The 23,229-nt window shown below is 41.0% G+C and overlaps 1 protein-coding gene across 2 annotated transcripts in view; it reads left to right on the top strand.

Moving 5' to 3' along the window:
- The window catches only part of Kpna3 (karyopherin subunit alpha 3), a 76,905-nt gene that overhangs the window by 27,132 nt on the left and 26,544 nt on the right, over nt 1–23,229 (top strand). For both annotated transcript variants that reach the window (XM_021657986.2, XM_021657985.2), the window contains exon 2: nt 3,519–3,563. In XM_021657986.2, the coding sequence (XP_021513661.1) occupies nt 3,519–3,563 (45 nt within the window). The remainder of the gene's footprint in view (nt 1–3,518; nt 3,564–23,229) is intronic.

Below are 23,229 nucleotides of genomic sequence, written 5' to 3'. Positions count from 1 at the left end.
TGTTGGGGACATTTCATACTCAAACCATAACATTCTGCTAGTTGGCTCCTCATAGACTTATGGTGAAATTAACTTTCAGTCTACAGTGACAAAAGGGAGAAATGGAGACATGGCATGCAAAGACAAAAGGACTGAATCCTGAGGGCAAATAAAAAGCCCAGCAGCTCCATCTTTGGCATCTGAGACTTTTGTGGGCCTCACTGGGCTTTGGGTGGCCCCACTCTACAGCTCTGTTCCCTGCAACACTTGTAGCCTCTCTTGGACCAGCTTTCCTTTGTAGATATCCTGTGTCTCTGACATTTCAGCATGTTGGAGTTGTCATGTAATTTAGGATTTACCTTAGATTTATACAGTGGCCTTACAGATTCTCCCTGTAGTGAATCTAACCCTGCCACACATTGCCTGACCTCTTCTGAAATGTTGGCATAAGTCTTTATGACCCTTGAACCCTTGTATTTTTCATGCCTGCAAAATTGGTACCATATAGATTCTGCTACCAAGTACTGCTGTTGGAGGTGTAGCCAAGGCCTTCTTGGACCATGGTTGTAGTGGCGACATGTCTTCAAAGCTAAACTCAGGCAGTATACTTCTTTAGGCAGCCATTTTTTGAGCAGAGAACTTTTTTTTTTTAATTTTTCATCAATTACACTTTATTCATTCTGCATCCCCCCATAAGTCCCTCCCTTCTCCCCTCCCAATCCCACCCTCCCTCCTCCCTCTGCATTCATGCCACTCCCCAAGTCCACTGATAGGGGAGGTTCTCCTCTCCTTTCTGATCTTAGTCTATCAGTTCACATCAAAAGTGGCTGCATTGTCCTCTACTATGGCCTGGTAAGGCTGCTCCCCCCCAGGGGGAGGTGATCAAAGAGCAGGCCAATCAGATTATGTCAGAGGCAGTCCCTCTTCACATTAGTATGTAACCCAATTGGACTCTGAACTGCCCTGGACTACATCTGTGCAGGGCTTCTGGGTTATCTCTATGAATAGTCCTTGGTTGGAGTATGAGTCTCTGGAAAGTTCCCTGTGTTCAAATTTTCTGGTTCTGTGAGCAGAGAACTCTTTTTTTTTTTTTTTTCTATACAATTTTTTTTTTCAATGCAGATTATTCAGGAACCTTGAACAATCATCTGACCCTGGGGAAAGCCAGCCCACAGCTTAAATAGCCTCTGGGTAGCCAACCCCAGCGTGCCACGTGGGCAATGCAGATAGGTCCACATACATGGAAGCAAGCCAGATCTTCAGCCTTAGCCAAATGTGGAATTGTTCGTGACAGTGAGCACTCACCATTGGGAAGGTGGAAGGTGGAAACCAGCTCCATCTTTAAGGCGCAGCATTCCGCAGCTCTCTACAGTTCCCCCTTTTTGTTTTAGACGCATCAGGCAAGAGTAGAGGTCTGATCTCCGATACCTTTTCTCAGAGGCGGGACCTGGGGTATCAACGGGTCGAAAGCGGCTGACCCTGAGTGCAGGAGCAGAGAACTCTTACAGACATATTCTTGTTTTCCAGTCACTCTGCTTAGAAGTTAAATTTTTTCCAACAGATCTTCAGTTTTATAATGTGGAACCTTTGATAGATGGGATCTCTTCATTAAGGCACCATGGGTTTGTAGGTACCTTCAGAAACCAGAAGAGGGTGTGGCATTTCTTGGATCTAGAGTTAACAGGTGGTTGTGAGCATGCTAGAACTAAACTTCAACCTCTTGAAATTCAGCAAACACTCTGGACCCATGAGCCAACTCTTAAGGCTGAGAAAAAGTCATGTTTATTGTGTCAGTATAATGTACAGTTTCATCTTTATTGCCCTAATCTCCTTAACACGTATAGTATCTTTGTCATATCTCTATCACTATAAATTTAACACCCCTTTCCTCATCAAATTCTTTTCCATTACTTCTGCTCTGTTTTCTTCTCATATTGTTGCTGTAAACCAGGCTAAAGCAGTGAGCACCATTTATGAAATAGCCTGAATACAATGCTAGGATGTCTTGAAAATTTCTTCTCTAAACAGATGACTTTGATACCTTTGAATTTAGCCTCTCTAAAATTTCCAGATCACAGGCAGAATGTAGCCTTTTTATTTTTATTTTATTTGTTTTATTTTGCCAGACTGTAACATGAATAGCCCAGTTCCTGTAGAATCTTTGTTCCCCTATGGAACTTGATGAATACAGAAATATTGTCTATTTCTGTTGGCATTCTAGTTTCTAATTTCCCAGGCTCCTAACAGAATGCCTGATTGTTCTTTAGTGTCAATTTCTAAATTCTGTTACATTCCTCCTGCAGACTAATTCCAACAGCCTGTTTATACCATATGAATTGTTAAAGTAACAATGATCAAGTACCTCAAAGAAGTAGAAGTGGTCAGAATTTATTTTGAATCATGGATTGAGGAAAAGCATGGTAGCAGAAGCATGTGGCAGCTACTCACAAATGACAAAGATGTAATCAGAAAGCAAATTGTGTGTTACTTTAAAATGTGAGTAGTTAAGAGATAGAATTCATTGGTTATAAGCCTCATCTGACTGACTTAAGCAACACTGTAGTTTACTTGAAGAATGAGGTAGCTTATGGATGAGGATATAGACATTGTTGATTCTTGTTGCTTAGGACCCAAAGTTATTACAGATGCTCATTTTGCTTTGTTACTTGCCAGGAGATAAGATAGGAGAAAGTGAGGCAATTTAGATTTCCTGTACAAAATATGCAGAAGAGAGGATATAACTCTACACACACACACACACACACACACACAACCACCACCACCACCAAAATAATAATAATAATAATAATAATAATAATAAAATAAACAAAAAACCTGGTGCAAAAGCCAAAAACCACTGTCAGCTTTTTAGCTAATTATAGTTAATTATTTAAAAGGAATTGGTCAGGTAGATGCAGGGGTGTGTGCTTGTGATCTTAGCACTTGGAAGGAGGCTGAAGTAGGAGGAGTTTGAATTCAAGACCTGTGTAGTGATACCTTGTCTCAAAAACAAACAATAAATATAAATACATGAGTCGGCTCTTAATTTTATATATCTTTCTTTCTTTATTTTTGTTTTTTCAAGACAGGGTTTCTCTGTGTAGCCTTGGCTGTCCTGGACTTGCTTTGTAGACCAGGCTGGCCTTGAACTCACAGAAATCAGCCTATCTCTGTCTCCCCAAGTGCTGGGATGACAGGGATGCAGCACCACGCCTGTCTTAGTTTTAATTGTAAATTTAAGACTAAATTGGGGGGCGGCTCAGTACTTAAGAGATTGGATCCAGATTCAATTCCTAGCACTCAGACAGTAGCTCACCCCCTTCTGTAACTCTAGTCCTAGGCAATCCAATGCCTTTTTCTGACTTCCATGGGGACTGAATGTTTGTTGAACACAGACATACATTCAGGCAAACACATATATATATAATGAAACCTCAAAAAGTTGTTAGAAAAGATTAAGTTGGTTCTAAAGAGACATCAGTTTGCATATTAGCAGTATTAATATTTTTATACTAAAGTTATTTTATTTTTCTTTTTAGACAATGCGAAGACACAGAAATGAAGTGACAGTTGAGCTCCGGAAGGTAAGGGGAATATCATTTAAGGAAACCATTATGACACTATTCTGGCTAGGGATGTGACACCTCACTCCTGTGATCTCAGCTCTTGGGAGGTAGAGGCAGGAAGATTGAGTTCAGGGTCATCTATAATCACTAGGTGAAAAATGACAAAGTATTAACTGTTATGCTGTAGTATGTTTGAGTGTAAGTGTTCAATGAATAATACTTTGTAAATTGAGGTTAGCTTAAAGCTTGTTACTGGTATTTCCCACTTTGATATATTATATTAAACTTACCTGTTCCTGGTGATCAGGCAAGTAAGTTAATAGAGAAGTTAAGGTCTTACTTTAAGAAACCACTAAAATGACTTGTTTGGCTAATCAGATTCGGTATTTATTTCAATTGGTTGTTTGACTTCTTAAAATACTTCTTTTAAAAAATATTCTATGCTGTGGGCCAGTGAGGTGGCTCAGCAAGTAAAGGCACTTGCCACAAGTCTGACAATCTTAGTTTGATCCCCAGAACCCATATGTGGAAAGAGAGAACTAGCTCCCATAGCTTGTTTGACCTCTACACATAGTACCTGAGCACTATGGCATGTACACATACCCTCTACTCACAAATACAATACTCAAGTGGATGTGGTAGTTCACGGCTGTGATTCCAGTACTGAGAAGTTTGAGACAGAATTGCCATAAGTTCAATACTAGCCTGAGTTTGTGGGACACCTGTCTCAGAAAACCCCCAAACAGAATAAAACAACTGTCTTATTCAGTGTTCTATGCTGTGAAGGGACACCATGATCATGAAAACTCTTAAAAGAGAAAGCATTTAATTGAAGCTGGCTTACAGTTCAGAGAGTCATCAAGGGAGGAAGCATGCACACAAAGCAGATAAGGTGCTGGAGAACCCAACAGTTCTACATCCAATCTGGAAGCAGCAGGTAGAAGAGAGAGCCAGTGGGCCAGGCTTGGGCTTTTCAAACCACAAAGACCACCCCCAGTGAGACATTTCTTCCACTGAAGCCACACCTACTCCAAGTAGGCCACAAGTCCTAATCCTTTCAAACAGTTGCCACTCTCTAAGCATTCACATATATGAGCCTACAGAGGACATTCAGACCACAACAACCTTGCCTGGTACTTTCTCTACATTTGCAAAATAGACAAGAAAAATCATAAGATATTGGTTAGTTTGGGCATAGCGTGTTACAAAGCATGTTACTACTGATTAAATGACCAAATACATTAGGAATGAGAGGAATTACCACATTTTGATAAAGAACACCACAAATTTCATACTTAATGGTGAAAGACTGAAAGTTTTCCCCTAAGATTTGGAGGTAAGTCAAGAGGATCCATTCTTTGTTGTTCATTTTTATACTGTTGGAAATTATAGTCCATGCCAGAAGAGAAGGAAGGAAGGGATAGCTTTGTTTGTGGCAAGATTGTTTGTATGGGAAAATCCTATTCATTGTGAAGCTTCTGGAACTGAGAATGTAGATCAGTTGGAAGTGGAGTGCTTAGTAGCATGTGAAAAGCCTCTTATTCTATGCCAGCACCACATTAACCTGTCATGATGGTACATACCAGTCATCCTAGCACTTACACACAGGAGGATCAGGAATTCAAAGCCTTTCTCTGCTACATAACAGGTTTAAGGTCCAGCCTGGGAATATATAACACCATATCTTTAAAAATAACAACAATAATAATAATGTTAGAAGGTCTAGACATCTAGACTGTAAATGGATTTAGTAAGCATAAAAGTTTAGTTCATAAAAATCATAGCATGATAACAACATGCAGAAGCAAAATTAAAAACAATAATTTTTGTAGTTACTCTGCAAGATGGCATAGTGAGTAAAGGCATTTGTTGGCAAGTCTGATGGCTCAGGTGTTTTCTTCAGAACACACATGGTGGAAAGAGAAAACCAACTCCTGTGAATTTTCTTTTCACCTCCACACATGTACTGGAGCACACACACATAAATACAAAATAAAAACATGTATAATATCTGTATACTGAAAACTATGAAATGTTAATGATAGCAGCATTTCAGTTACTAATACAGTTAAATATACAATATTTATAGATGGGAGACCTCAGTATAGTAGAGATGCTATCCCATATTGATCTATTGGTTTCATACATTTTCTATTTAAAAATCTTAGCAAGAATTTTTTTTTTTTTCAATGCAGTTTATTCAGGAACATTGAACAATCCTCGGACCCCGGGGAAAGCCAGCCCACAGCTTAAATAGCCTCTGGGTAGCCAACCCAGGCGTGCCACGGGGGCAATGCAGATAGGTCCACATACATGGAAGCAAGCCAGATCCTCAGCCTTAGCCAAATGTGGAATTGTTCATGACAGAGAGCACTCACCATCGGGAAGGTGGAAGGCGGAAACCAGCTCCATCTTTAAGGCATAGCATTCCGCAGCTCTCTACAGTTCCCCCTTTTTGTTTTAGATGCATCAGGCAAGAGTAGAGGTCTGATCTCTGATATTAGAAATAAATTGGGACTTTGTACAGATGTTCATTTAGGTGTCATCCACCCAAAGAGCATCAGACCCGTCCGATACCTTTTTCTCAGAGGCGGGGCCTGGGGCATCAACCCGCATGCAATCAGACATGCTCTTCTCTGGGTCCATAGCGGCTGACCCTGAGTGCAGTGCTTAGCCTCGCATCCTGAGCGTATCATTTTAGCTTTTTATGGTATCCAACCATGCTTGGGGAGAATGTCCTGCTTCAATGGCTGTAAAGGCCTGAATGATCATGGCTGCATCACACTGCTGTGAGACTCTAATCTTGCATATATACCACAGGCAAACCAAGGAGACCAACACCAGAAGGCCTGCTAACACTCCCATGCCCGCCCATTCCTTCAGATGATTCATGGCTGCAGCAATCCATGTTGATAATCCTGTGGCTAGTCCTGCGTCCACTCCGGTAGAATTTACTGTGACAATGGCCACTCTCAGCTGCTCCATCGTAGTATCGAATTCTCCAGTCCAATTACCTAAAATATAGCTCGACAATTGTTTAGACAGATTTGCAGCACAGGAAAAATTCTCATGTTGTATGCTAGTGACACAAAGTCCAGCATACTTTCATTGACAGCCAGGTTGAGCGATTTGCCATAGGGTATCAATTTGCTCCTGCACGAGGTCAATCCTCTGATTGAACACCATCAAGCTTCCTTTTAGTTGAGCATTAATTCCTTTATGTACAACTAAGGCATGAGCTACATTGGCTAAATGATTATTCAGGGTCTGAGCAGTCTGCCCAGTATGACTCATGGCTAATGCCCTGGTGGTAGCTCCAACAGCCGCCAATGAGATGGTAGTAACAGTGGTGGCTGTAGTTCCAAGATCCCTTTTCTGTCTGAAGAGAGTCATAGCGTGAGGGGCATCAATGGGCACAGGCACACAGTGAGGCATGCGAGTAAGCAGGGCATACCTAAATTTACTAGCATTCCAGCATTGGGCAAAAAAGCAAGTATCATTACCACAATTACTTGGCTCTATCTGGCTAATAATGAATAAAAATGGGGGATATAGACAAACAGGTGTGGGCTTATAGGAAATATTATGAGAAGCCTTAACCCCTCGTTGGAACATCCTGCGTCAGTTCTAGAACTAGCAGTGGTGGTGTCTGAGGTCTGAGTAGGTTCAGGAGACCATTGCCCCCAGGGGCGAGACGTGCTCCATGCCAATTGACTAACTCCATGTTTTCCTCCAATTTTGAAAGTCATTTAAGGTTCTTAAATTATTTTTTCCCTTTTTTCTTAAATTTTTCATCAATTACACTTTATTCATTCTGCATCCCCCCATAAGCCCCTCCCTCCCCTCCCAATCCCACCCTCCCTCCTCCCTCTGCTTGCATGCCACTCCCCAAGTCCACTAATAGGGGAGGTTCTCCTCTCCTTTCTGATCTTAGTCTGTCAGTTCACATCAAAAGTGGCTGTATTGTCCTCTACTGTGGCCTGGTAAGGCTGCTCCCCCCCCCAGAGGGAGGTGATCAAAGAGCAGGCCAATCAGATTATGTCAGAGGCAGTCCCTCTTCACATTAGTATGTAACCCAATTGGACTCTGACATGCCCTGGGCTATATCTGTGCAGGGGTTCTAGGTTATCTCCATGAATAGTCCTTGGTTGGAGTATGAGTCTCTGGGAAGTTCCCTATGTTCAAATTTTCTTGTTCTGTTGCTCTCCTTGTGGAGACCCTGTCCTCTCCAGTTCTTACTGTTTCCCAGTTCTTACCTAAAATTCCGTTCACCTGCCCAACAGTTGCCCATCCGGCTCAGCATCTGCTTTGATAGTCTGAAGGGCAGAGGCTTTCAGAGGCCCTCTGGTTGGTTCCTAGGTTGTTTCCTGTTTTCTTCTTCTTCTGATGTCCATCCTCTTTGCCTTTCTGGATGGGGATTGGACGTTTTAGTTAGGGTCCTCTCTCTTGATTAGTTTCTTTAGATGCACAGGTTTTAGTGGGTTTGTCCTATGTTGTATGTCTATATGAGTGAGTATATACCATGTGTGTCTTTTTGCTTCTGGGACAACTCACTCAGGATGATCCTTTCCAGATCCCACCATTTACCTGCAAATTTCATGATTTCCTTATTTTTCATTGCTGAGTAATATTCCATTGTGTAGATGTACCACAATTTCTGCATCCATTCTTCAGTTGAGGGGCATCTGGGTTGTTTCCAGCTTCTGGCTATTACAAATAAAACTGTATTACAAATACAAACATGGTTGAGCAAATGTCCTTTCTGTGTACTTGAGCCTCTTTTGGATATATGCCCAGTAGTGGTATGGCTGGATCTTGAGGAAGCGCTATTCCTAGTTGTCTGAGAAAGCGCCAGATTGATTTCCAGAGTGGTTGTACAAGTTTACATTCCCACCAGCAGTGGAGAAGGGTTCCCCTTTCTCCACAACCTCTCCAGCATGTGTTGTCACTTGAGTTTTTGATCTTGGCCATTCTGATGGGTGTAAGGTGAAATCTCAGGGTTGTTTTGATTTGCATTTCCCTAATGGCTAGTGAGGTTGAGCATTTCTTTAAGTGCTTCTCTGCCATTCGGTATTCCTCTACAGAGAATTCTCTGTTTAGCTCTGTTCCCCATTTTTTAAGTGGATTACTTGGTTTGCTGCTTTTCAGCTTCTTTAGTTCTTTATATATACTGGATATGAGTCCTCTGTCAGATAAAGGGTTGGTGAAGATTCTTTCCCAATCTGTATGTGGTCGCTTTGTTTTGATGACGGTGTCCTTTGCTTTACAGAAGCTTTTCAGTTTCATGAGGTCCCATTTATTGGTTGTTGCTCTTAGAGCCTGTGCTGTTGGTGTTCTGTTCAGGAAGTTTTCCCCTGTACCAATGAGTTCTAGGTTATTTCCCACTTTTTTTTCAAGCCGATTTAATGTGTCTGGTTTTATGTTGAGGTCTTTGATCCACTTGGACTTCAGTTTTGTGCAGGGTGACAAGTATGGATCTATTTTCATTTTTCTACATGTAGACATCCAGTTAGACCAGCACCATTTGTTGAAGATGCTATCTTTTTTCCATTGTATGGTTTTGGCGTCTTTGTCAAAGATCAGGTGTCCATAAGTGTGTGGGTTTATTTCTGGGTCCTCTGTTCGGTTCCATTGATCCACCATACTGTTTCTATGCCAGTACCATGCAGTTCTTAAAACTGTTGCTCTATAGTACAACTTAAGATCAGGGATGGAGATACCTCCAGAAGATCTTTTATTGTAGAGGATTGTTTTAGCAATTCTGGGTTTCTTGTTATTCCATATGAAGTTGAGAATTTTCCTTTCCAGGTCTGTAAAGAATTGTGTTGGTAATTTGATGGGCATTGCATTGAATCTGTAGATTGCTTTTGGTAAGATGGCCATTTTTACTATGTTAATCCTACCAAGCCATGAGCATGGGAGATCTTTCCATCTTCTCATATCTTCTTCTAATTCTTTCTTCAGAGATTTGAAATTTTTTTCATACAAGTCTTTGACTTCCTTGGTTAGGGTTACTCCGAGGTACCTTATGTCATTTGTGGCTATTGTGAAGGGTGTTGTTTCCTTAATTTCTTTCTCAGCCCTTTTGTCTTTTGTATACAGGAGGGCTCCTGATTTTTTTGAGTTAATTTTGTATCCTGCCACTTTGCTGAAGGTGTTTATCAGCTGTAGGAGTTCCCTGGTAGAGTTTTTGGGGTCACTCACGTATACTATCATATCATCTGCAAATAGTGATAATTTGACTTCTTCCTTTCCAATTTGTATCCCCTTGATCTCCTTCAACTGTCTTATTGCTCTAGCAAGGACTTCCAACACTATGTTGAAGAGATATGGAGAGAGTGGGCAGCCTTGTCTTGTCCCTGATTTCAGTGGGATTGCTTTAAGTTTCTCTCCATTCAGTTTGATGTTGGCTATAGGCTTGCTGTATATCGCCTTTACTATGTTTAGATATGTGCCTTGTATCCCTGATCTCTCCAAGACTTTAAACATGAATGGATGTTGGATTTTGTCAAAGGCTTTTTCAGCATCTAGGGAGATTATCATGTGGTTTTTTTCTTTCAGTTTGTTAATATGGTGGATCACATTGATGGATTTCTGTATATTGAACCACCCCTGCATACCTGGGATGAAGCCTACTTGGTCATAGTGGATAATATCTTTGATGTGTTCTTGGATTCGGTTTGCAAGTATTTTATTAAGTATTTTTGCATCAATGTTCATAAGGGAGATTGGCCGGAAATTCTCTTTCTTTGTTGAGTCTTTGTGAGGTTTAGGTACCAAGGTGACTGTGGCTTCATAGAATGAATTTGGTAATATTCCTTCTGTTTCTATTTTGTGGAATAGTTTGAAGAGAATTGGTGTTAGCTCTTCTTTGAAGGTCTGGTAGAATTCTGCGCTGAAGCCATCTGGTCCTGGGCTTTTTTTGGATGGGAGACTTTTGATGACCGCTTCTATTTCTTTGGGGGATATAGGTCTATTTAGTTGATTTACCTGGTCCTGGTTCAGCTTTGGTAAGTCAAATCGATCAAGAAAATTGTCCATTTCATTTAGATTTTCAAATTTTGTGGCATATAGACTTTTGAAGTAAGTCCTAATGATTGTTTGGATTTCCTCAGTGTCTGTAGTTATATCCCCCTTTTCATTTCTGATTTTGTTGATTTGGGTGGTGTCTCTCTGCCTTTTAGTTAGCCTGGCTAAGGGTTTGTCGATCTTGTTGATTTTTCTCAAAGAACCAGCTCTTGGTTTCATTGATTCTTTGAATTGTTTTATTTGTTTCCAATTGATTGATTTCAGCCCTGAGTTTGATTATTTCCAGCCGTCTACTCCTTCTTGGTGTGTCTGCTTCTTCTTTTTCTAGAGTTTTTAAGTGAGCCATTAGGGTGCTTGAATGAGCTGTCTCGAATTTCTTCTTGAAGGCACTTAGTGCTATGAACTTTCCTCTTAGCACTGCTTTCATTGTGTCCCACAAGTTCGGGTATGTTGTGTCTTCATTTTCATTGATTTCTAGAAAGACTTTAATTTCTTTCTTTATTTCTTCCCTGACCCAGCTGTCATTTAGTAACAAGTTGTTCAGTTTCCATGTGTGTGTAGGCTTTTTGTTATTTCTGTTATTGTTGAGGTCCAGCTTTATTCCATGGTGATCAGACAAGATACATGGGATTATTTCAATCTTCTTGTATCTGTTGAGGCTCGCTTTGTGACCCACTATGTGGTCTATTTTGGAGAAGGTTCCATGAGGTGCTGAGAAGAAGGTAAATTCTTTTGTGTTTGGGTGTAAAGTTCTGTAAATGTCTGTTAGGTCCATTTGATTCATGACCTCTGTCAGAGACATTGTTTCTTTGTTTAATTTCTGTTTGGTTGACCTGTCCTTTGTTGAGAGTGGGGTGTTGAAGTCTCCCACTATTAATGTGTGTGGATCTATATGTGCTTTAAATTTTATCAATGTTTCTTTCACAAATGTGGGTGCCCTTGTATTTGGGGCATAGATGTTCAGGATTGTGATGTCTTCCTGGTGGAATTTTCCCTTGATGAGTATGAAGTGTCCTTCCCCATCTCTTTTGATTAATTTTGGTTGAAAGTCTATTTTATCAGATATTAGAATGGCTACTCCTGCTTGCTTCTTGGGTCCGTTTGCTTGGAAAGTCATCTTCCAACCCTTTACCCTCAGGTAATGTCTATCTTTGTGTCTTAGGTGTGTTTCTTGTATGCAACAGATTGCTGGGTTTTGTTTACGTATCCATTCTGTTAATCTGTGTCTTTTTATTGGAGAGTTGAGTCCATTGATGTTGAGAGAGATTAATGACCAGTGGCTGTTAGATCTCTTGATTTTGATGTTGGCTGTGGTCATCAGGTTGTGTGCTTGGTTGCTTTTTGTTTTACTGAAGTGAGGTTATTTATTTCCTGTGTTTTCTTGAATGTAGCTAGCTTTCTTGGGTTGTATTTTCCCTTCCAGTGTCTTCTGTAATGCTGGATTTGTTTGTAGGTATTGTTGAAATTTGTTTTTGTCATTGAATATCTTGTTTTCTCCATCTATGAGGACTGAGAGTTTTGCTGGGTATAGTAGCCTGGGCTGACATCTGTGTCCTCTTAGGGTCTGCATGATATCCGTCCAGGCCCTTCTTGCTTTCATAGTCTCTGTTGAAAAGTCAGGTGTGATTCTAATGGGTTTGCCATTATATGTTACTTGGCCTTTTTCCCTTGCAGCTTTTAGTATTTTTTCTTTGTTCTGTATACTTACTGTTTTGATTATTATGTGGCGGGAGGATTTTCTTTTCTGGTCAAATTTGTTGGATGTTCTGTAGGCCTCATGTATTCTAATTGGCCTCTCCTTTAGCTTGGGGAAATTTTCTTCAATGATTTTGTTGAAAATATTTTCTGGGCCTTGGAGAAGGGAGTCTTCTTTTTCCTCTATACCTATTATTCTTAGGTTTTGTCTTTTCATATTGTCTTGCATTTCTTGGACGGTCTGTGTCAGGAATTTTTCGGATTTAACATTTTCTTTGACAGATACATCGATTTCTTCCATTGTATCTTCTACACCTGAGATTCTTTCTTCCATCTCTTTTTGTCTGTTGGTTATGCTTACCTCTGTAGTTCCTGTTTTCTTCCCTAGATTCTTCCTTTCCATTATTTCTTCCATTTGTGTTTTCTTTAATTTTTCCAATTCTATCTTCAGGTCTTGAGTTGTTTTGTTTACTTCCTTCACCTGTCTGATTGTACTTTCCTGATTTTCTTTTAGTTCTTCAACTCTGTTTCTATCATTTCATTCAGTGTTTTAAGCATTTCCTTTCTAAAGGCCATAAACTGTTTGGCTGCAGCTTCCTCTATTTCTTTACGGATGGCAATATTCTGTTTGAGTTTATCTTCCTCCATGTCTTTACGAATCTTATTTGTTTCCTCTGTTATCATCCTCATGAGCATACTTGTTAGGTCATCTTCTTGGATTTCAGTTATGGTGGGGTGTCCAGGGCTACTTGCCCCTGGGTAACTGGGTTCTGGAGATGCCATATTGCTCTGTCTTTTGTTGCTTGAGCTTTTACGCTGGCCTCTACCCATTGTGTTATCTTAGGAGTTTGGGGTTATTTTCTGGTTGTTCCTGGGGATCCTGTGGTGGAGAGAATCCCCTTTGCAGAAAGCTGGTTTTTCCTGAAGGATGTCTTCTCAGCTTTTTGGTTATAGTCCCTGGATGGCTGGTGTTTTTTCAGGAGTTGCTCACCTCAGGGATATAGACCTGAGTGGTAACTGTGGTCTTTGTTAGTCGAGAGGGTTCTCCTCTCACCCAGGGAAGTCCTGAGGGCAGCTGCCCTGTTTCTGGGTTTCTTGTTGCAAATTTAATGATCAGCTGCTGTGACCCAGTTGGACATCAGGCGCGCCTCAACTGTTTGTGCTTGTGTCTGGAGCACAGCTGAGTGCTGGCGCCTCGGCCCCACTAGACTGCTAGACTTCTTCTAGGGAAGGATTGGGTGATTTAGATCAGTACAGTTTCCTTCCTTCCCCGTGGATTCTCTGGAGACACGGACTCCTAGTGTCTTTTTTTGCCCTGGTGCACACTGCTCAGTGTCCGCCAGCTGGCTGGCCACAGAAATTTGCCTGTGCCTGGAGCACAGCTGTGTGATGGTGGTTCAGTCTCTGCCAGCTGTCTGGTGCGCAGAAACTGCCTGTGTCTGCCTTCGCGGCTTTTGGGAGCCTGAGAGGCTCCCTAAGATGGGTAATTTTCCGGGGACCTTTTCAGGTTGGGGGTGAGCTGAGTGCTCTGAGATCAGACCCGCCGTTTCTATCTCCGGCGGCGAATCAGGCGCGCAGGCAGGCAAGGCTCTGTGCTGGAACCTGGGTCCCCGGCTCTGGCTCCGGGCTGGCTCCTGGGGTGCCCGTGGAACCCGCCCGAGTCTTTTCCAGGGGATGTCTGGGTGACCTAAGGCCGGTCCCAATCGTTTCCTGTACCCTGGGGTTATCTCTCGATTGAAAATTCCAGTCTTTGATAGTGTGGTGCCCAAGGTTCAGTCTGGGACTGTGACCAGAGACACTGGCTTGTGGCTCTGGGCTGGGGCTGGGGCTGGGGCTGGTGGCCGGCAGCCAAGCCTCTAGTGGAACAGGGATCTCTTCCGCGGATTAGCCGGGTGAGTTAAAAGCTGATTGAATCCCCCACCGTGGGGTATCCTCTCACCTGGGAAACACAATGACTGTGTTTTATGGCCGAGAGTTCTGATTGCTGTTCACTGTGCTGATCCTGCTGTGCTGCTGCTCAGAATGAGAGTCCTCCCGGCGCCGCCATCTTGCCCCTCGATTAGCGAGAATTTTTGAAGACATAAAAGCTTATTTTAAAATATATTCTACGATAGCCAAAAAGAAAAATGCTTTGCTCAGTGTAGAACCTTAGAGCATATAATGGTAAAAACTCAGAAATAGACCCAAATTCAGAAGCAGGGCCCTAAGATTGCTTGCTTGCTTATTTACGGTTTTAATTGTTTTTATGACTTGAACCTATGTAGCACATGTTAAGCCTCTACCACCAAGCTGTAGCCTTAGTCCCCAGCTGATTTTTGGTAACAGTACAAAACCATTTCACTAGAAGAAAGATACCCTTTTTATTAAGAAGCATCAAACAGTTGAACATCCATACAGTACCTCAGGAAGCTGGAGAAATGGCTTAGTGGTTAAGAGCACTGGCTGCTCTTCCAGAGGGTCTTGAGTCCCAGCACCCACAAGGTGGCTCACAACCATCTGTAACTCCAGTCTAAGAGTATCTAATGCCCTCTTCTGGCCTCTGTGGGAACCAGACACATAACACAGATGTGCATGCAAGCAAAACAGCTATACACATAATAATACATTAAAAAAAAAAAGAGTATCTGAACCCAAACTTCATACTATATGCAAAAAAATACTCACATAATAGATTTAAACATGAAACACAAAAGCATTAAACTTGTAGGAAAAAAAAGAAAACGTGAAGGAAATGTTCAGAGTTTAGGACCAGACCTATACTTAAGAATGAGCTATAAAACCATAATCTATAAAGAAAGGAGCTGTGGTTGAGTATCTCTGGCCTTCCTATCCACACCTTCTCCTAACCCAACAGATTAGCCTATTTCTGCCATTCAGTACCCCAGCCTAGCCCTTTACCCAGCCAGAACTACCATTTCCTTTTCCAGGATCCAGCCAGGTGAGTCTACCTGAATTCCCTGGTCAGTCTGGCCTCACCTGCCTATGCTACACTGATCCCCAACCCATAGGCTCTTTCAACACCACATCCAACTTTGCAACCTACACTGTAGGCATGGACCAGGGCACGTCTTATACACCAGCCCAGTTCCCTCATTTTGTCTAATTTGATTTTACCCAAGTCATTTCTGACCTCTAGGCCCAACCTGCCCATACATCCTCTTTTCTGCCCCAACATTTTCTATCCATATTAGATTCAGAACTAACAAAAAAGTTCACATGCTCATTGTAAAAATATCAACATGGCAGATCAAGCCATCTTTTCTTCAAAACTTACCAGTCCCATAGAAATGTTTGCCAATGAGAATTACCTAGATGAAGCCAGGACATAGATTTTAAAGAATGATCAGAAGCTTTATCAGAAAGTTAGAGCAGTTTAACAACGATTCAAAGAAACAGCTCAATAAAATTAAGGAGAAAAACTTCAGGAAAATAAATGCTTGAGTGATGCTCACGGAAGCACAAATACAATCCTTATGGAAATGACAAAGACAGTCCAAAACTGGAGGATGCAATATTCAATAAGGAGATCAAAATATTAAAGAGTACTCAAGCTGAGATGACAGTGGAATTGAAAAAACTTAATAACTCAACTAGGAAACTCAAGGAAAGCCTAAAAATACAATGAATCAAGCAGAAGAAAGAATCAGGACTTGTAGAAGATAGGATATCAGGAATGGTAGATAAAGTAGAGGATCTAAATCAAGTAAGGAATTAAAAAAATTTAAAAGAACCAAAGGAAATATTGGGACAATCAGGAAATGTAGGAAAAATTAAGTCTCTGAATCAGAGTTGTAGATGAGGGAGAAGAATCAATTCAAAGTTTATGATATAGAATAGAACTTTAACAAAATCATGGACAAAAACTTGCCCAAACTGAGGAAAGATACATCCATAAAGACACAATAAGCACGCAGAACCCCAACTAGACAAGATCAGTAATGGAAATCACTGTGGCATATTATATTTAAAACACTATATACACAGAACAAAGAAAGTATATTGAAAGCTAAAAGAGAAAAACATAACACAAGTCACACATAAAGAAAAACCCATCAGGATAACAGCTGGTTTCTCAGCAGAAACTTTGAAAACCAGAAGAGCCTGGAGCTCTTTCCAGTCCTAAAAGACCGTGTTGACTATCCAGACTAATATAACCAGCGAAACTATCTGCCATAAGTTGAAGGAAAAAGAAAATTCTTTTATGATATAAAAATCCTAAAAAGATTTGAAAATACAGGAAACAATACTAGGGGTGAAGAGAGGAACACAGCAGAGAGACTGGAAAGATACAAAACCATATTATTAAAACAAAAAGTACTACTGAGAACAGGAAAAACACCAAAAATCAACAATACAATGACCATAATTAACATACATATTGTAGTGATAACTTTTACATATCACTCAGCTCCCTTTTAAAAGACACAGGTGTTCCCTGAAGCTAAACAACAAGGAAGACCCTAGGGAAAATGCTTAATCCTCATTCAGAAGGGCAGACAGGATAGACATCAGAAATAGGAGAGGACGGGGAAAAGGACAGGAGCCTTCCACAGAGGACCTCTGAAAGACTACCCACTTGGGTATCAGAGATACTGGCCAAACTTTGGGCAGAGTGCCAGAATCCTTATGGAAGAACAGGGAGATAGAAGGGCCTGGAGGGGACAGGAGCTCCACAAGGAGAACAACAGAACCAAAATACCTGGGCCCAGGGGGTCCTGTAGAGACTGATACCCCAACTAAGGGCCATGCATGGAGAGGATCTAGACCTCCTTTTCAAAGGAAGCCCATTGGCTGCTCAGTTTCCTAGTAGGCTCCCTGGTAAGGGGTAGAGGGGGGCTGTCTCTGACGTGAACTCAGTGTCACTCTCAGATCACCTTCCACTGGGGGTGGCAGCCTTACCAGGCCACAGAGGAGTATGCAGCTGGCCTTGATGAGACCTGATCAGCTAGAGTCAGATAGAAGGGGAGGAGGTCCTCCCTTATCAGGAGACTGGGGAAAGTGCATAGGGGAGGGGAGAGAGGGTGGGTGGTACTGGGAGGAAACAAGGGAGAGGGCTGCAGAAGGGATACAAAATGAATAAATTATAATAAATAAATATATAAATAAAATTAAATAAAAAAAAGACAGGCTGAATAAATGGATAAAGAAACAAAATCCCATCCATCTGTTGTTACACATCTTGGCCTTAAAGGTAGGCATAGCCTTACATTAAAAGGATAGACAACAGTACCAATCAGATGGGACCATTTAGCAGGCAGATGTCTGTGTCCTAATGACTAACAAAATAGACTTCAAGTTAAAACTAATCAGAAGAGATAAATCACCTACTGGATTTACAGGCATAATTTAACATCATAATTTAATAGTGATGTCATCAATAGGTGATTTTAGTACCCCACTTTTTCCCATAGACAGGTCATCTGGACAGAATAAACAGAAAAATCAGAATTAATTGACACTGTTCAGCCCAGTTCATGAACCTCAAGAGACCAGGAATAAACAGACTCCACTGTAAATACATGAGATTCTTTTTATTGTAAATTACAAGCTGCAGCTTGGGCCCACACACCCCACCGCCGAAGCAGTGGGAGCCGAGAGTGCCGTGTCCAGGTTAGTTGGATGATTTAAAGATTCTGGTCCATCCCAGCATGCCCAAGGCAGGGGCAGTTTCTGCCTGGCAAGCATCTATTGGTCAAAATGCTACATTTTGAATTGATTGGCTATAGCAAGGTTCCCAGACCATTAATGATCTGGTGTTCCTCCCTAGGGGGGGGGGGTGGGCCAGTTTCCTAGCAACTGTATGTCTAGTGGGTGGGGAAAGAATGCAGTGAGGTGGCCCTTCCCCTCAGGGCATTACTGTACTACTTTACCTGCCTAGTTCAGGCCTTAATAATAGCTGCTAATTTTTAATCTTTTGGTCTGTCAACACCATACATTAAGTGGACTTAAAACAGAGAAATCTACACAAAAACCAAAAATACACATTCTAATAAAGGACTAATTCTAATTAAGTGGACTTAATACAGAGAAATCTACACAAAAACCAAAAATACACATCTCTAATAAAGGCACAAACTCATGGATATTAAGATGCTCATTGAATGATGAATAGGTCAGTGAAGAAATGAAAAAAGAATTTTTTGTAGCTAAATGAAAAAGTAAACAACACAATCTCAGGGTCACACTGAAAGTACTCTTATATAGATAGTTTATAGTTCTAAGTTTCAGCATTAGTTTCAGTATTAAGAAATTAGAGCCAGGCGTTGTGACATATTCCTGTAATTCCAGCACTCGGAGGCAGAGGCAGGCGGATATCTGTGAATTCAAGGCCAGACTATTCTTCAGAGTGAGTCCAGAACAACCAGGGCTACACAAAGAAACTCTGTCTGGAAAAACAAAACAAATAAAAAAGAAATCGGAAAAAACACAAATAAATGACTTAATGATGCAGGTCACAGATGTGGAAAAACAAGAACAAACCAAATCCAAAACCAGTCTAAAAATTAGAGCAGAAATTAATACATGTAATAGAAACAAAGAATCAACAAATCTAAGAGCTGATCCTTTGAAAAGATAATAAGATTGACAGACCCTTGCCTTAACTAACCAAAAGTAATAGAGGACCCAGATTAACGGAATCAGAAAGGAACAAGGAAACAATACAACAGATACCAAAGAAATTCAGAATATTATAAGGGAATACTTTAAAAACTTGTATTTCATTAAGTTAGAAAACCTAAAAGACATGGTTAAATCTCAAGACTCAGCCAAACCACTGAAATTAAGCCAAGAAGTCAGCAACCTAGACAGACCCATAACAGATGAGGAGTAATAATATAAAGCCAGTTTAAAACAAACAAACAAACAAACAAAAGAACCCAAAGCAAGCAAACAAACAAACAAAAAAAAACCAAAAACAGTCCAGGGCCAGATGGAGTCACAGCAGAATGCTACTACATTTTCAATGAATATCTCCAGCCAGTCTTAAGCTTAATAGTCTTAAGCTATTCGAAAGAATAGAAACAGAAGGAGCACTCTCAAACTCCTTCTCAGAAGCCAGTATTACTCTAATACTCAAACCAGGCAGCCTTGATCACCATAGATTTAAAAATAATGAACTAAGCTTTTTCCTTTCATTCCCTGGGAACTCTCAGATACCAATACCCAACCCTTCATTACCCCATGCCTTTGTGTTAACCCCCAATACCCAAAGGCTTTCTCTGTCTGGGAATCTGCTGGGCGCAGTGGCCTAGGAATCAAGTAGGCAGTCTTTGTTCTCCTTCCTATTCTCCCTTTCCAGCTCTCTAGTCTCATCCCCAGCCCTGTAGCAAACCACTTAAGGGTGCTATGATCCTTCTTTTGCCTCCATTTCCTTGGAACTCTATAGAACTTAGTAGTGGACTCAGCCTTCCTCCCTTACCTCATCCCTTTGTGTCAGCCAGCATATCTGGAGGCACTCTCTACTATGATGGTCCTTACATCAGGTAGGTGATCTGTACTCTTCTTCCTGTCCTCCATTCAAAAAATTTCAATCTCATCCCCAACCCTGTAGGAGACAGCGTATAAGGGTTATTCTTCCCTTTCTGACCCCACTCCTAGAGATCTCCAACAAACCTCATAGCCTAACTAGCTGTCCTCCCTGTGGACCCTTTCAGATCCCTTCCCCACTTCTATCTCATCATTTCTTTCTTTTAGCCCCTGATACCTAGAAGCATGTTCTACCCAGAACACCCATTGGCTACACCTGTCAGGGACTTGTATTATTTCTTTCCAGGCAACCCATAGCTACCACATGATCCTAAGATCTAGAGAGGGAATTGATAATGGAACGCCCACCCAACAAAGACAAGACCAGATAGATACAAATACCTAGAATCATAGTCATCCAGAACTCAAGATGCCTAGACATCAGTGCAGAAACTCACACATTAATGGCCAAGACAATATTCTACTACCAGAACCCAGTAACCCCATTACAGTGGGCCCTGAGAAATGCAGTATAGCCGAAGCACAAAACTAGGGCTTCAAAATAGCAATTTATGGACATGTTCAAGGATGTTAAAGCAGATATTAATAAATTCTTCAGTGAACTCTGAAAGCACAGTGAAATGAAATAATGGAATCAATTCAAGGCATGAAAGTACAAATGAGGAACAATAAAGAAAACCAAAACTGGGATAAAACTAGCAATGTAAAATTTAGGAAGTCAAACAAAAAATCTCACAGTTAAATCTTAAAAGAGTACAAGAAAATTGAAGAGAGGGTAGAATTTCAGGCGTTGGAGATAGAATAGAAGGATTGGATACCTCAGTTGAAGAAATTGTTAAATGTTTTTACATCCAGAAAATCTGGGGCATTATAAACAGATCAAATCTACAAATAATAGGAATAAAAAATGGAAAAGGAACCCAGGTTAAAGGCACATAAAATATTTTTAACAAAATCATAGAGAAATTTTTTCTAAACCAAAGCAGGTCCCTGTCAAGTTAACAGAAGCATATAGCACAACAAATAGAATGGAATACTAAAATCTGCAAGGGGAAAAGACTAAGTAACATACAAAGGCAAACCTGTTACAGTAACACTTAACTTCTCAGTGGAGACTCTAAAAGCCAGATGCTCCTAGAAGGATATTCTACAAACTCTTAAGATACTATAGATGCCTGCCCAGACTACTATGTGTGTATAGCATGCAGTCGTAAATGAAATGCTACTACAGCTAAAATCACATTGACCCTCACACAGTGACCAAAGGACAACTCATCTAGACAATAACTAAACAGGAGTAATAGAGCCAAATGATATCATAAATCAAATGGACTTAGCAGGTGTTTACAGAACATTTCATCCAGATACAAAGGAGTATAGCTTTTCAGTGGCTCATGGACCTTTCTCCAACATTGATCACATGCTTAAGTCACAAATCAAGTTTAAAAAAAAAAAACAAAACTGAATAACATTGTTACATCCAGTCTGACCACCAAGGTTTAAAGGTGGATATTAACAACAGAAACATTAAAACTGGATCAAGAGAGAAATTATTTAAAAAAAACAAACAAAACAAAACTTTAGAATTGAATGAAAAAGAAAACATTCCTGAACCAAAAGTAATAGATGTCATGAAATAAACTCAGAGCTGAAATCAATAAAATAGAAACAAAAACCTTGCAAAAAAAAATCAATGAAGAATTGACTTTTTGAGAAAATTAGAGCTGAAAAGGAGGAAAAACAACAAAAACAAAGGAAATACAGAGTTATGATATACTTAAAAGAACGTATTCCACAGTTAGAAAACCTAAAAGATATGGATAAAAATTTTCGTGCATAGCACCTACCAAAGTCAAATCCAGCTCAGATAAGCAACTTTGACTTATAAGCCCTCGTGAAATAGGAGCAGAAATTCAAGTCTCCTAACCAAAAACAAGCCCAGGGCCAGATGAGTGCAAAATTCTACCAAATATTTCAAAGAATAATTAGCACCAATACTCCTAATTATTCCACAAAATAGGAAAAAGAAGGAGCATTGCCTTTTGTTTGTTTTTACCTAAACTCTTGGCCATCCTGAGCAGGTGGGGAGGTGTCCAGGAAACCCACAATTCCAAGGCTTGGGAAGGTATCCTAGCTCTAGGGTGGGGCATTGTCCCAAGGGAAGGGTATCCTTAGACATGGGAGCCCAGGAACCACCCAGCTCTGAGAGGACTCCTTAGCAGAGATGTTGCAGCTCCTAGGGGAGGGCATCCCCAACACCTGGGGAGCTTAGGAGCCTCAACTCCTTTTTCCTTCTTCTCTTCTGGAGTTCTTCCAAGTCACACCAGGCAGTAAATCTCTTAAAGGAGGTTTATTGGAGGGATCAATCCAGGGGAGGAGGAAAGAATCCAGGAGTGGCTGCCTCTGCTCCCAGGAGAAGACAGCAGTGAATGGAGCAGTTTTTTAATAGGATTTTTAGGGGTGGAGCTTTCTAGGGCAGAAATTATCAGATTGAGGATTGGTGGGATTTCAAGTCCTGGGTTTGAGGGAAATTGAGGGATTGGTGGGTTTTTGTTCAGCTTTTTCACCTAAAATTAGCATAAATCTGGGAGGAGTCCTACTGAGGTGCTAGAAATTCCTGTTGACTGTTAAGAGTCTGGAATTGCCAGTTTGACAGTTAGAGAGGTTTGGGGGAGGGGCTAATTAACTCATGCTTCAAGGGCTTTACAGTCTTGAACTCTCAGCTAAACAAAACCACTTTCCTTAACTAAACTAAATTTATACTAAGGGGTCAGATTCCTAGTCCCAGTCTCTGGCTGGCAGTGTCAGCCTCAGAGGAATGGCTGGTTTATACATTGCTGCCATAAAGTTGGTGGGAGCTCACAGACTAGCTCCAGTTGGACATGCTTCCCTCCCCTTGAGTTGCTAGCAGCAGCAGCAGCCATAACTGAGGCCTCAGGTGCTGCTGGCTTCAGCTTATCAGTTTCTACAGGCATCTGATCTCCGGTGCCAGGGCTGTAGAGATTTAGCCTCAGCCACTCTGGAGTTCTGAGGTTGCTATCTGGAGGTGTAGAGGCCGGCAGCACCTCTTTCAGGGGCCACAGGGTCTGGTACCTTAGGGGAGCTGAAGGGCTAAAGAGGGGGTACTCAGGGAAAGATGCAGGGATATCCTAGAGGCAACCTGGGCTCGTTGCTGAAGCTTCTCAGCAGGGTCCCAGACACTTTCCTGCAACATATTCATATACAAAGTGTACAAAGTATGCAAAGTAAACAAAGGCAGTCTGGCAGGCCAGTAGCCAACATAAACCATATAAAGTCCCAACAAAGAATTACAGATCAGTTTCTGTTATGAACATAGATGTAAAAATTTTGCATAAAATATTTGCAGATCAAATCCAAAAATACATCATTAAGGTCATCTACCATGATCAAGTATGCTTCAACCCAGAGATATAGTGATGGTTCAATATACATAAATCAATATATGTAATCC

This window comes from Meriones unguiculatus, chromosome 9 (assembly GCF_030254825.1).
Source record: "Meriones unguiculatus strain TT.TT164.6M chromosome 9, Bangor_MerUng_6.1, whole genome shotgun sequence".
Lineage (NCBI taxonomy): Eukaryota > Metazoa > Chordata > Mammalia > Rodentia > Muridae > Meriones > Meriones unguiculatus.
This window is presented reverse-complemented; position numbering and strand designations above follow the sequence as displayed.